General features: G+C 35.4%; 1 protein-coding gene across 4 annotated transcripts in view; it reads left to right on the top strand.

The window, feature by feature from the left end:
- The window catches only part of LOC117337879 (heat shock factor protein-like), a 45415-nt gene extending 34185 nt beyond the window's left edge, over window positions 1-11230 (top strand). For 3 of the 4 annotated variants that reach the window (XM_033899020.1, XM_033899022.1, XM_033899019.1), the window contains 3 exons: window positions 1209-1250; window positions 1464-1530; window positions 5731-11230. In XM_033899020.1, coding sequence (XP_033754911.1) covers window positions 1209-1250; window positions 1464-1530; window positions 5731-5909 — 288 coding nt within the window. In that variant the 3' untranslated portion in view covers window positions 5910-11230. The remainder of the gene's footprint in view (window positions 1-1208; window positions 1251-1463; window positions 1531-5730) is intronic. The other variant, XR_004534908.1, reaches the window with a different exon arrangement.
- The last annotated feature ends 1436 nt before the right edge of the window (window positions 11231-12666 follow it).

Below are 12666 nucleotides of genomic sequence, written 5' to 3'. Positions count from 1 at the left end.
TTATGATGACAGTGTGTGTTTGACTATAATGATGATTATGATGCATGAAGATGATGATAGTGATGCATGATGATGTTGATATATAATGATAATGATGCGCGATGATGATGATAAATGATGATGATGATATATACATGCAATGATAATGATGATGCGTGATAATGATTAAGATTATGATGACATGTGTGTTCGACTATAATGATGATGATGCTTGATGATGATGATAATGATAATATATGATGATAATGATAATATATGATGATAATGATGCATGATGATGATAGTGATGCATGATGATGATAGTGATGCATGATGATGGTAGTGATGCATGAGGATGATATATGATGTATGATGATGATAATGTATGATGCATGATGATGATATATATTGCAAATGATGATGCATGATGATGATGATGATATATGTTGTATGGTGTAGATGATGATGATGATATATGTTGCATGGTGATGATGAAGATGATGATGATATATGGTGATGCATGATGATGATATATGATGATGATATATGGTGATGCGTTATAATGATGATGCGTGATGATGATGATGATGATGATGATGTGTACGATGATGCGTGATGCATGACGATGTATATAATGCATGATGATGTGTGATGATGACATATGCTGATGATGATGTATATGATGCATGATGATGAAATATGATGCATGATGATGATATGATGATCATCATCATCATCACAACATGTATGTGTAAGAGTGTGTGTATGTGTTGTTGTTTTTTTTTGTTTTTTTTTCTTCTTTGTCTTGTTTTTATTTCTGTCATCCATGTCTATTGTTTTAATATGTGAAAATGTTCTAAAAATAAAAGAATTATAAAAAAAAAATGATAGGTATGTAGAAGGGAATACATTTATTACATAGGAAATCATAGCTAGTTGCTATATTGGGACGATTTTAAGATCTTGTTACATTTGTATTGTTGAAGTTATTGATAAACATTTTCATCAACAAAGGGATAATATAATGAGTGGAGGTTTTTTTTATCATGTTTAACTCTTGTTGGGGAATCTTTATGTATACAAATATTGCTAAATATATCTGTTTCCATGAAGTGTTACTTGTTGGGGAATCTCTATGTATACAAGTATTAATAAATATATCTTGTTTCCATTGGAGTTATTTCCAATTTCCTGTACAGAATAATCTGATGTTACTCTTTCTGTTTCAGCTGTTCAATCCTGACTCCCCAGTTACAATTAGTCCAGAAATGGTAGGTAGAATGTTTTGCAAATTCCACATCTATAAATTAATCTAACTTCTTCTTGTCACATTTGATTTACCCCTACTTTGATTTTTTGTAATTTTCATTTTCCTAATGTGTAGGTATCAGAAGAGCTGATTTTCTTTATCTTGAAAGCCTTGATAACATTTTATTCTGGGACTTCATTAGATGAAACACTTTTTTGACTTTTTGTGTTGATAGTTTTCAAGTGAAGCATCTACACCTGCCAAGGAGGAGGATGATCCAACAAAGTCCAGTTCAATTCTAGGTTAGTTTCTAGTGATTAAACTTGCTAATATAACTATCACATTATCAAAATTGCTCCTTACCTGAAATCACTCAAGGGAGGTAATTTTACACAGAATGCAACAGCAATACTCACAGGGGTCAATGTTTCTCACATCATTTAAAGATTTGCCTCTCGTTTAACCCGTTAAAAGATTTTTCTGTCACCCCCTAAGATGTGATTTTTCAGTCAGTTTCCCCTCTCCCCCCTCCCTCCGGATGTGATTTCTGTTGTCACCTCTTAGCCCCCCCCCCCCCTCCCCCCAATGCAAAGATGTAATATCAGCATTTGATTTAAACATTTTTAGGTCACCTGAGACAAAGTCTCAAGTGACCTATTCTAATCCCCTTTTGTCTGTCATCGTGCGTCGTCCGTCGTCCGTCGTGCATCCGTAAACAATTTACATTTTCGACTTCTTCTCCAAAACCCCCAAACCAAATTCAATGAAATTTGGCGGGAAGCTTCTATGGCTAAAGGTCAACCAAAATTGTGAATTATATGGTCCCCACCCCCAAGGGGCCTGAGGGGCGGGGCTAAAAAGGTTCAAATTGACTAAAACTTCAAAAATCTTCTTCTCTACTCTCAGATGTAGTGGAATCAAACACTCTTCATAGATGGAAGGGTCTTAAGGTGCTTTACCAAAATTGTGAATTTCATGACCCAGGGGTCTCAGGTTTGCCCCTGGGGAGGGGGTAAACTTTACTATAGTTTATATAGGGAAATCACATTTTTGACTATTATTTGTTGGATTTCTATTGGAATTCATTCCAACTTTGTTAACATTATCAGCTTGTGATGGCAGTTTGATGGTTTACACATGTTGGCCCTGACTGACCCCCGGGGGCTAATGGGCAGGGCTAAAAAGGGTAAAATTGACTGAAATTTCGAAAATCTTCTTCTCTAATCTCAGATATGATGGAATCAAATACTCTTCATAGATTGAAGGGTCTTAAGGTGCTTTACCAAAATTGTGAAATTTCCTGACCCTGGGGTCTCACGTTTGCCCCTGGGGAGGGGGTAAACTTTACTATAGTTAATATAGGGAAATCATATTTTTGACTATTATTTGATGGATTTCTATTGGAATTCATTCTTATTTGGTTAACATTATCAGCTTGTGATGGCAGTTTGATAGTATACACATGTTGGCCCTGACTGACCCCCAGGGGCTAATGGGCGGGGCTAAAAAGGGTAAAATTGACTGAAATTTCAAAAATCTTCTTCTCTTATCCCAGATATGATGGAATCAAATACTCTTCATAGATTGAAGGGTCTTAACCCTTTGCCACATGCAGGTTATAACACTTCAGCACTCTGTGCTGATAGTGCAAAGATACATTGTTGCAATGCAACATTATCGCGCTGACTGAAATATACATACACCATCTCAATGGCAGTTTTTGAGAAATCAAGCTTTGTTTTGATTAATTTTTCTAAACCTAATTTTGAAAGTGAAATAGTTGTTTTAGACATTTTTAGTAAGTTAGAATTATGTTCAGAATTTCTTAAATTTTAATTCTGTGCTATTTTCTTTATAAAACCAACAACACATAACCACGAAATCAGCTGTATACAAACAGAACAGACAAATTTCAAAATATTTTGACAATGTAATTTATAATTCATTGAATTCCTGTACATGAAATGATTCAACATTAACTCCCAAATGAAACAAACTGAATTTTCAAAGTTTTCACAAGAATATTTCAACAGTTCAGGCTTAGGCCTAGAATATTTTATATCCGATGTCGTGACGAAGGAATGTGTATCCGACCATTTTGGGTCAAATCTACCTTCGTTTTTCAAATGCCAGCAAGCGTAGTTATTAGTGTGTCAAGCTATGGTGGAAAACTGATTCTCATTGAAGAAAAGGTAGAAATAATCAATGGGACTTGCAGTATCAACATAAAAAGTTTCTGGAAGTACTGGCCCCGTTTCCCTAACAAAATCATTTACTGTGATCGGCGGAAAATCTCGGTCAACATTACCTAATGGCGGCAGTACAACTAGTTGCCGTTCGTCCTCATTTTCGGACTCGTTATCTGTTGACAGTTCATTTAGAACATCGTTAAGATCAATATCTGACTCAATGTATTCAGGTCCAAAGCCATCGAACTCTAAATTATCATCATCGTCGTCAAAAACATCGCGCAAAATCGTAGCCACAGCCGCCATCACGCCTCGTTGTTGTCACACTTTTCTACACTCATGACTCACACTTTCTAGGTTAATTTATTCAAAAACTTTCGTATGAATGACGTGTACAAATCTGATTGGTCGATGCATTGATATCTTCTTAAAATAGTATCAGGGATTTCCAGATAGGTGTCGCTCTCAATCACGGGATTTTCCATGTCTAAGTTTACCGAACCGGCATGGCGTCGAGAGGCGCTTGCATTGAGATAACGTAGAGGCGTCGAGAAGCGCTTACATTGAGATAATGCAAAGGCGTCGAGAAGCGCTTACATGTGGCAAGGGGTAAAGGCGTCCAGAGGCGCTTACATGTGGCAAAGGGTTAAGGTGCTTTACCAAAATTGTGAATTTCCTGACCCTGGGGTCTCATGTTTGCCCCTGGGGAGGGGGTAAACTTTACTATAGTTTATATAGGGAAATCATATTTTTGACTATTATTTGATGGATTTCTATTGGAATTCATTCTAACTTTGTCAACATTATCAGCTTGTGATGGCAGTTTGATGGTTTACACATGTTGGCCCTGACTGACCCCCAGGGGCTAACTGGCGGGGCTAAAAAGGGTAAAATTGACTGAAATTTCAAAAATCTTCTTCTCTAATCTCAGATATGATGGAATCAAATACTCTTCATAGATTGAAGAGTATTAAGGTGCTTTACCAAAATTGTCAATTTCCTGACCCAGGGGCCTCACATTTGCCCCTGTGGAGAGGAAAAATTTACTATAGTTTATATTGGGAAATCTCATTTTTGACTATTATTTGTTTGATTTCTATTGGAATTCATTCTAATTTGGTTAACATTATCAGCTTTGGATGGCAGTTTGATGGTATGCACTTGTCGGCCCTTACTGACCCCCAGGGGCTGATGGGCGGGGCTAAAAAGGGTCAAATAGACTGAAATTTCAAAGATCTTCCTCTCAACACCCAATTAAGACAGAATCAAATACTCTTCATAGGTGGAAGGGTATTAAGGTGCTTTACTAATGTAATGTACTTCATGACCCTGGGGTCACAAGTTTGCCCCTGGGGAGGGGGTAGATTTTAAAATTTACTATAGTTTATATAGGGAAATCACATTTTTGACTATTATTTGTTTGATTTCTATCGGAATTCATTCTAACTTTGTTAACATTATCAGCATTGGATATCAGCTTAATGGTATACACCTGTTGGCCCTGACTGACCCCTAGGGGCAGATGGGTGGGTTCAAAAAGGGTCAATTAAATTAACTGAAATATTCAAATCTCAGGTGACCGTTAAGGCCCATGGGCCTCTTGTATTTGTTCAATCTAACAAATGTTGATTCAATCATGTCACTTCAACATTGCATTACATTCCAATAACTATTAATTTTGTAAACAACTGGACCCTGCTGCAGGGTAAATAAAATAATATATGAAGGAAGAAGAATAATCATCCCCTACTTCAAGGATGTAATAGAATAATCCAACCGGAGAGGTGATATTCTTGGTTGTGTAATCAACCAAGCGTAGCGTCAGGATAGACAACCAAAAATATCACCCCTCTGGTTGGATATTTCTATGTTGCATCCTTAAGGTTAATGTCATGATTTAGAAATTTCTCCCATGTTTTCGCTGAAAATCTCATTGAAATATTCAGAAAGTGCTAAAGTATTTATTCCCATTGTCTTTCTACAAAACCCTGAAATTCTCCACAAACAATGATGACCCAGAAGGATCCACGAAGACCACTATTTTATCACACCCACTTAACTAGTTTGTTCACCATGCAAATACCTCTGATAAGGGACACCATTTTGTCATATCTCAAAGCAGCTTATTTTTTATCCACTCTGATTAGTTTACTATTTTAGCACCCGATATAAATACCTTTTGACAATTTGCTGGAGATCACTTTTGAGCATTCTTTTTGGCCATCTTTTAATACAGTACGTATGAAGATTTTGAGCATATGATGATGTAAAATCTGTCCTACATTAACAAATCATGTGTTTTATCATGGGCAGGTAATGAAGTGATGCAGTACAAGCCATCAGAAGATGTGATCCCGGATCTCTTTGACCTGGCTGATCTGTCCCAAGCAGAGGATGACCCTCTGAGTAACTCTTCCATAGACACATTTAAAACAATCGCCTTGGAGACTCCGAATGTGCAGTTGTCATCGGATGAGCTTGACATTGATTGACAACATGAAATCTGTGATCTTGTAGCTTTAGTACAGGTCTCTCGGAGATCCATATACCTCATGGACACATCTGTGAACAGATAGGTAGGAGACTTGATATGGACAGTTTCCTCTATATAAATCTGTGGAAATGACACGATAGGTAGGAGACTTGATATGGACAGTTTCCTCTATATAAATCTGTGGAAATGACACGATAGGTAGGAGACTTGATATGGACAGTTCTCTCCATATATAAACACTGACTGAAACATTCATCTGTATTGGAGACATCTTGTATCTTGGCTTCTAAAATGTCTTCAACCAGATACGGGATGTAAATTGGTGAAGCTGCATGCCTCCCATGCAAACATGGGGTATAAATGACAAAGGTCACCTCCAAATATAGTTCTTAAACTATTGAGATCAGCCCAAGACAAACAATAGGCCTTAGTTGTTGAAGTCATTCTCAAACAAATGATAAACCTTGGCTATTGAATTTGTCCCCCGCACATGCTGGATCTTGACTATTGAAATCATCCCCAATAAATGATGGATCTTGACTTTTGAAGTCTTCTCTCATAAATGGTGGAGCTTGGCAACAAGTTGCCTCCAAACAAATAATGAATCTTTGCAATTGGTCATCCTGAAATTGATCTTGGCAATTGTTCAGCTTCATCCCCAAGGAAGGGATGAATCTTAGATGTTGAAGATCACCAAATAAACTATGGATCGTCAATCCTGAAGACATCCCATAGCAATGGATCTTTGATATTGGAGTTATCCCCTACTATTGGGCGAACTTGATTCTGACGTGCCGGTGTGCCGGCGGCAAGGTGGCAATGCGGTAAAATTACTTGATTGTGTCCCAAAAGTGCGCGCACAATTTCAGCATGTGCCGATCGGCGTAAATTCCAGCCGGTTTGGAAGCTTAAGCACCGGCAAACAAGATGGCGACGTGTTCAACCGAATGATTAGACAAAGTTAAAAGTTAAAAGGATTTCAACTTGTTTTGAGTCTGTCAGGCTATTTTAGTCATTTATATTGCAAAATATGTTGATTTTGAATGTTCTGCAGCGTTTGATGTTTTCAATGCTTTTGAAATATTTTTATTCATATATAGATAAATAAAATAAATACAAATAAATATGTTTTGGTCTATGTCGGCCATATTGCAACTGAGCCGCTTTGCTTGAATGTACGTGCCGTCGGCAAGCTCAAAACCGGCAAGCGGCACAAACGGCAAGCTAGAATCAAGTTCGACCAATGTCATCCCAAAACAAATAATTAATCTTTGACATTAAATTATTTGACCTTAGTTATTGAAATCATTGCAAAACAATAATGGGTCTTAGATATTAAAGTCTACTCCGAATAAATCATGAATTCTAGCAATAAATCATCTCCAAACAGACATTGAATTTTACTTAATGTTATAATCATCACACAAATAAAGAATCTTGGCAATAAATTATCTCCAAACAATGGATCTAGCATTTTATGTCATAATAAGTGAAGTTATCTTTGGTTGTGTGATTTTACTTTGAGAAGTACATGTTTAGCGTTAGAAATTATATGAATGCACAAAGAGCATTGCGTTTGATTCTAGGTGGTACATGTATACAGCAATATGTGTATGATGGGTCACCTTATTTTAGAAGTCATTTAGTCATGAACAAATTGTTACGATTGATCTTTATGGAAAATCTTATCCTATTTTAACCACCTGTGATGGTGATAACTAAAGGCAGGAAGTGGATGTAGGAAAATAACCTGTAATCAGGATAAATTCATGGCACATGGCACAGGTGAAAAAATTGTTTTCATTTGTGTTTCTATCACAAATGCTGGCAATTTTTTAACCTTTACACAGACTTGGGCCACATACTCACAACCTACAGCATTAAATCAATCCATAGTATAATTATGTGTATCGTTATATTTACTGTCAGTTCTTAAGGCATATAAAACCTAACAAAGTAAAAGTATTAAAATAAGAGATTATTGTTAAATTCTCTGTGCTCTTGTCCACTGCCTTGAGTTAAAATAATTTTACATAGTGTTTCTAGAGTGTAAGGCCAAGTTAAACACTGAGCATAATCTGTACATACATGTATATGTGTGTGAATAGACATTCGTATATCACAACCAGTGTTACATTTTATGTGTAATGTTTCGTTAACCACACCTTGTCATCTTCACAAATTGACCAGTGAAGCATTGGACTGTCTATTCATATGCATACGTGTAACTTGAGGAAAAGGTTTCGTAATATCTGTACATACGTGAGTAATAGATTAATTTACTAAGCTGTAACATATAAAGATTTATTAAGAAATTCATCAACAGTTACAATCTACAAAGTGCAAGGTCAGCTTTGATGTTGAGCCAAATCTACACATTGTTTCCATACCAAAATCGGATTTGTCAATTTATTTATAATTTTAATAATTATCATTGTATATAATAAAACTTGTTACATACCATTCTCATTGGGACATATCATGGTATAACTTTCAACCTATTAATATCTTCTCCAAACTCTTCAAAACTTGTTGCATTTTAATAAAATCATTAGTTGGTGTATAACCATCTGAAAAAATAGCTATGTAGCTATTGATAAGAGTTATTTCCCTTTTAATATTAGGATTGAAATAGTATTGGTATAAACTTGTTTGAATGACTACATCAGAGTTTTAAAAGTCTCAGTATTATAATACTATTGTTTGTGGTTGTGCATATGTATAATGCTAAATGACCTAACGATTACTGACATGTAAGTTGTTGTTTTTTTGTTTGCCTCTATACAAGCTTTTACATACAGAAAGACATGGGAGTACATTGTTGATGTACTAAGCAATGCAAAGTTGTTCAGAAGACTACTGCCTCTACATTTTGTCACAGTGAACCAGTTCTGGTAGTTTACTAAACTATTGCCACTTCACCTTACTTTAATAGGAATATCAACATGGAATATCACACTTAGGATTGACTGTCATGTATCTTTGCTGCATTCTAATAGATTATATAACTATCAAGTGTTTGGGAGGTAATTATAATTCGCAGATCCAGATATGTGTGTATTAAATTGATCAGACATAATACTAGTGACTTTTAAGTTACCTGGTACAAAATACCTGTGTCAGGATTTCCTTAAAACCACTACAGCACTTGCCATCCCTTCAAGGCCAAGGATTTAAATGTGTTGAAACATTTGAACGACTTCTTTACATTACAGAACTGTATGTCCTTCATTCCAGCTGGCAGGAAACCAAATATAAAATTAGAGTTACACTGGGGCTGTATCGGCTGTAATGAACTTTTTTTGAAGTTACTCCTGGTGTTGGAATCTGTACAGTTGCTATAATTAACATTGGGGTGTCGCTGACCAAACAATTGTATCTTTAATGTTAAAGCTATCATTTATCTGTTGTACTTGTTGTTGTTTTAACTTGTGTATTTAAGATATAAGAAAACGTTTTGTTTTCATGCTTTATTTTTTTATTGTGAAACCTTAATTGATTCATGTTGAATGTTTTATCATAATGAAAATGTTGAATGTTGAATTGCTGATGGAAAACAATATTTTACATGACATTAGCTACAGGAAGTTATTTCTCAACCGTTTTTCAGCCATCAGGCACAGTCAATATGTTTCATCAGACTTATTATTATGCATGCTATTTAATTGGCAAAATTTTAATGAATTTAATTTCAGCTACAAGTTAAGATTCTGCATTCTTCTTCTTCTGTTATACCTGATAGGCACTGTGTGATACAGGGGAAAATATAATTTATCTGTAAATAAATAAGAATGTTAATCTCCTTTCATTTTTGCAGAATCGTCAATTCTGAAATATTAAGCTGAACGAAGTTTCACAAATAAGCCCTCATTTAGTACTAAATTGTTACACAAGTGTAGGGGGCTTATTTGAGGATAACTACAGTAATCAAGTGTGACTGGGATGAGGTCATATGTTCACACAAAGTATTCTTGTTTTAATGAGTGAGTATAATCATTTGATAACAACTTTTAATCGCCATCGTCATTAACATATTTGTTTAATATATTCATTATCATTAATGGTAAAATGAAGACTTAGGATCTGATATTTTAATTATATTTTGTATAATTAATGCATTTTAAGGTTTGAAATGTTTTCAGATATTTTGTTATATGAATAAGAAAACATTATAGGCCAACAAAACAAATTAATTCTATTAATTAGACATATAGATAACTTTGATGTATGTCTGTAGATGTAGCTAGTATGGCCAGTACATCGTATGTTGTATTGGGGTTCAGATATCTGGTAGAGAAATTGGTATTTGTTAGCTATATATAGTGCTGCTGCGATTTGTACACTTAACCAATATGCAAGTTAGTTGTTAATTATTTCATTTACGTTTGTCTTCACCATTTCTTTTGGAGTTGAGACCCTTTAAAAAAAAATTACTTTAGGAGTACTGCGTGTTTCAATGAACCTTTTCACACTTTGTGTTAATTATCTAAGATTCTTTTCACTTAAAAGTGTGATGGTAGTCAACAACAGATCACTTTCTTTGCTGAAAAGTCTTTCATATTTTAACCATCTCTTAATCAAGAAAAAAATCATTTCCACCAAATCTGAACCCATTAGCCTGGTTTCATATTTGGAAGCACATCACAAAAGATAAATAAAAAAAAAAAAAAAATAAATAAATAAAAATTAAATAAACATGATCATGACAGGGAAGATGTCCCAACTATTAATTTTTTTTTTTTTTTTTTTTTAACAAAATCATGTTCATTCAGTTATTGATGTTGGAGGATCTTTAGTTGTTATGTATTGTTACCCGACACTGATTGACATATATTGTTGATATAATGTATTGATCAGTTTTAAGCTTATTGTTTTACTATCACTGTACAATTAATTCATGTGTCTTGGTTAAGAGGCCTTGCTGTTTAGAAGGGTCTTTCTTAGCAGAGAGCTGTAAGGAATGAGATATTTTGTATACGGGGAGGCTGGGGTGTAGTTGCTATGCATTAATGAAATACAAATGTAGGACAGACGATTGTATACTGAAACTGATCATTGTAAACAGCACGAATATCTGTATGTTAATTAATGTAAATTATAAGTCATGCTGTCATACGTGATATGTACATATAGAGTGTGTGAGCATGCGTGCGAGTGTGCATGAGCTCAATAAAAAAAATGGCCACTGAATATGTGCAACTGCAAAATGCTTGTGTGTGTGTGTGTGCACATAACCTTTATAATGTAAATTAGAAGTCACATGTGCAGTTATGTGTTATCATGTACATTCAAAATTTTGAAATAAACCATCAAAGCAAACTGTTGAATTTTTTATTCATGCACTGCAAGATTTAATGATGTAGAATATTTGTTAAAAACAACTTTAAGTCGCATTCTCTCGATGTCCGCACACTATCAGAAAAATGGTGTGGTGAGGGCCTGCAGGGGCCCACACATTTATTAATTCACCTGCCCGAAGGACAAGTGAGCTTATGCCCTGGTGAGGCAGCTGTAGTCTGTCCTGTCAATTTTTACCAGTAAACAACTTCTCCTGTCGAGAGGTCAGGGGACCTCATATTAAGCATGTATCATGTTGGGGTGAAGGGCTACCAAGTTTGTTCAAATGAATGACCTTGACCAACATTGAAGGTCACAGGGTTCAATAAGCTAAAATCTTTTTAACAGTGACTTCTCGATAACCAAGAGGCCCAGGAACCTAATATTTTGCAAGTTGCATACTTAAACGAATGGCTACAAAATTAATTGAAATGAATAAACCTACACCTGGTTTTCAGCTCCGCATTTGCATATAAGACCAAGATCAACTTCAAAGTTGCATTAGAATTAGGTGATCGATACGGGCCCATTGGGCCTCTCTTGTTCACCGTTATGACTAGAGTAAAACAGCAGGCATATTTCTTTCAACTCTTGCTTGGTTAAATTTATAAGATTAATTAAGGCATACAATAGATAATTTGGTGAGTGGAATATGTATTCATTTATAGAGATATGCAAAATTTGGGACCTCAATAAACAGGTCAATAGGAATGCTGAAAAAAAGTAAATAAAACTAAGGGGGGGAGGGGGGGGGATACCACCATCAGTTATGTAGGTCTGTGCTCTGGAAGAGACGCATCTTTCAGAAAATAACATGTATTTAAGTCAAGGAATATTAGCATTTGATGTTTGTTCTGAATACAGTACTTTGAACATTTTGTGTCGTTAAACTTACAGAAGGTTTCAAGTTTTACGTGTATGCATTAGTATTGAGTATCAGGATAATTTTGTCGTATGTGGTATCTAAATAGTCTAAATACGACAAAATGGCTCCATTTGAAGTTCAAATATCAGAATTTTTCGGATGCCCCCAGAACGTTATTTTCTCTAAGGAGCTGGAATGCCCATGGAAGGTACAATGATGCTTAAAACAGAAATGATAAGATGTGTTTGCCTATGTAGACTTGGAAAAGATCTACAAATGAATTGTCATCAATGGATTAGATGGCCATGTCAAGGCCTTTGTTCTGGGGAAGGAGGCCAGAACAATAGAACACGTTATAAAGTATGGGACAATGGCTGGAACACTAAGTAGTCGGTGTTAAAAAAAGGAGGATACTGGCACCATTGAAGCCCTAAAACAGGAACTGGCTGCTCTGAAATAGTAGTACGAATTAAACAAAACGTTTGCTTGTTGAACGGTCTGCAACGGAACAGAAAGTATAGGACAGTAAAGAAAGGGAAAGTATTGGCATGTT

This window comes from Pecten maximus, chromosome 11 (genome assembly GCF_902652985.1).
Source record: "Pecten maximus chromosome 11, xPecMax1.1, whole genome shotgun sequence".
In the NCBI taxonomy this organism is placed as follows: domain Eukaryota; kingdom Metazoa; phylum Mollusca; class Bivalvia; order Pectinida; family Pectinidae; genus Pecten; species Pecten maximus.
This window is presented reverse-complemented; position numbering and strand designations above follow the sequence as displayed.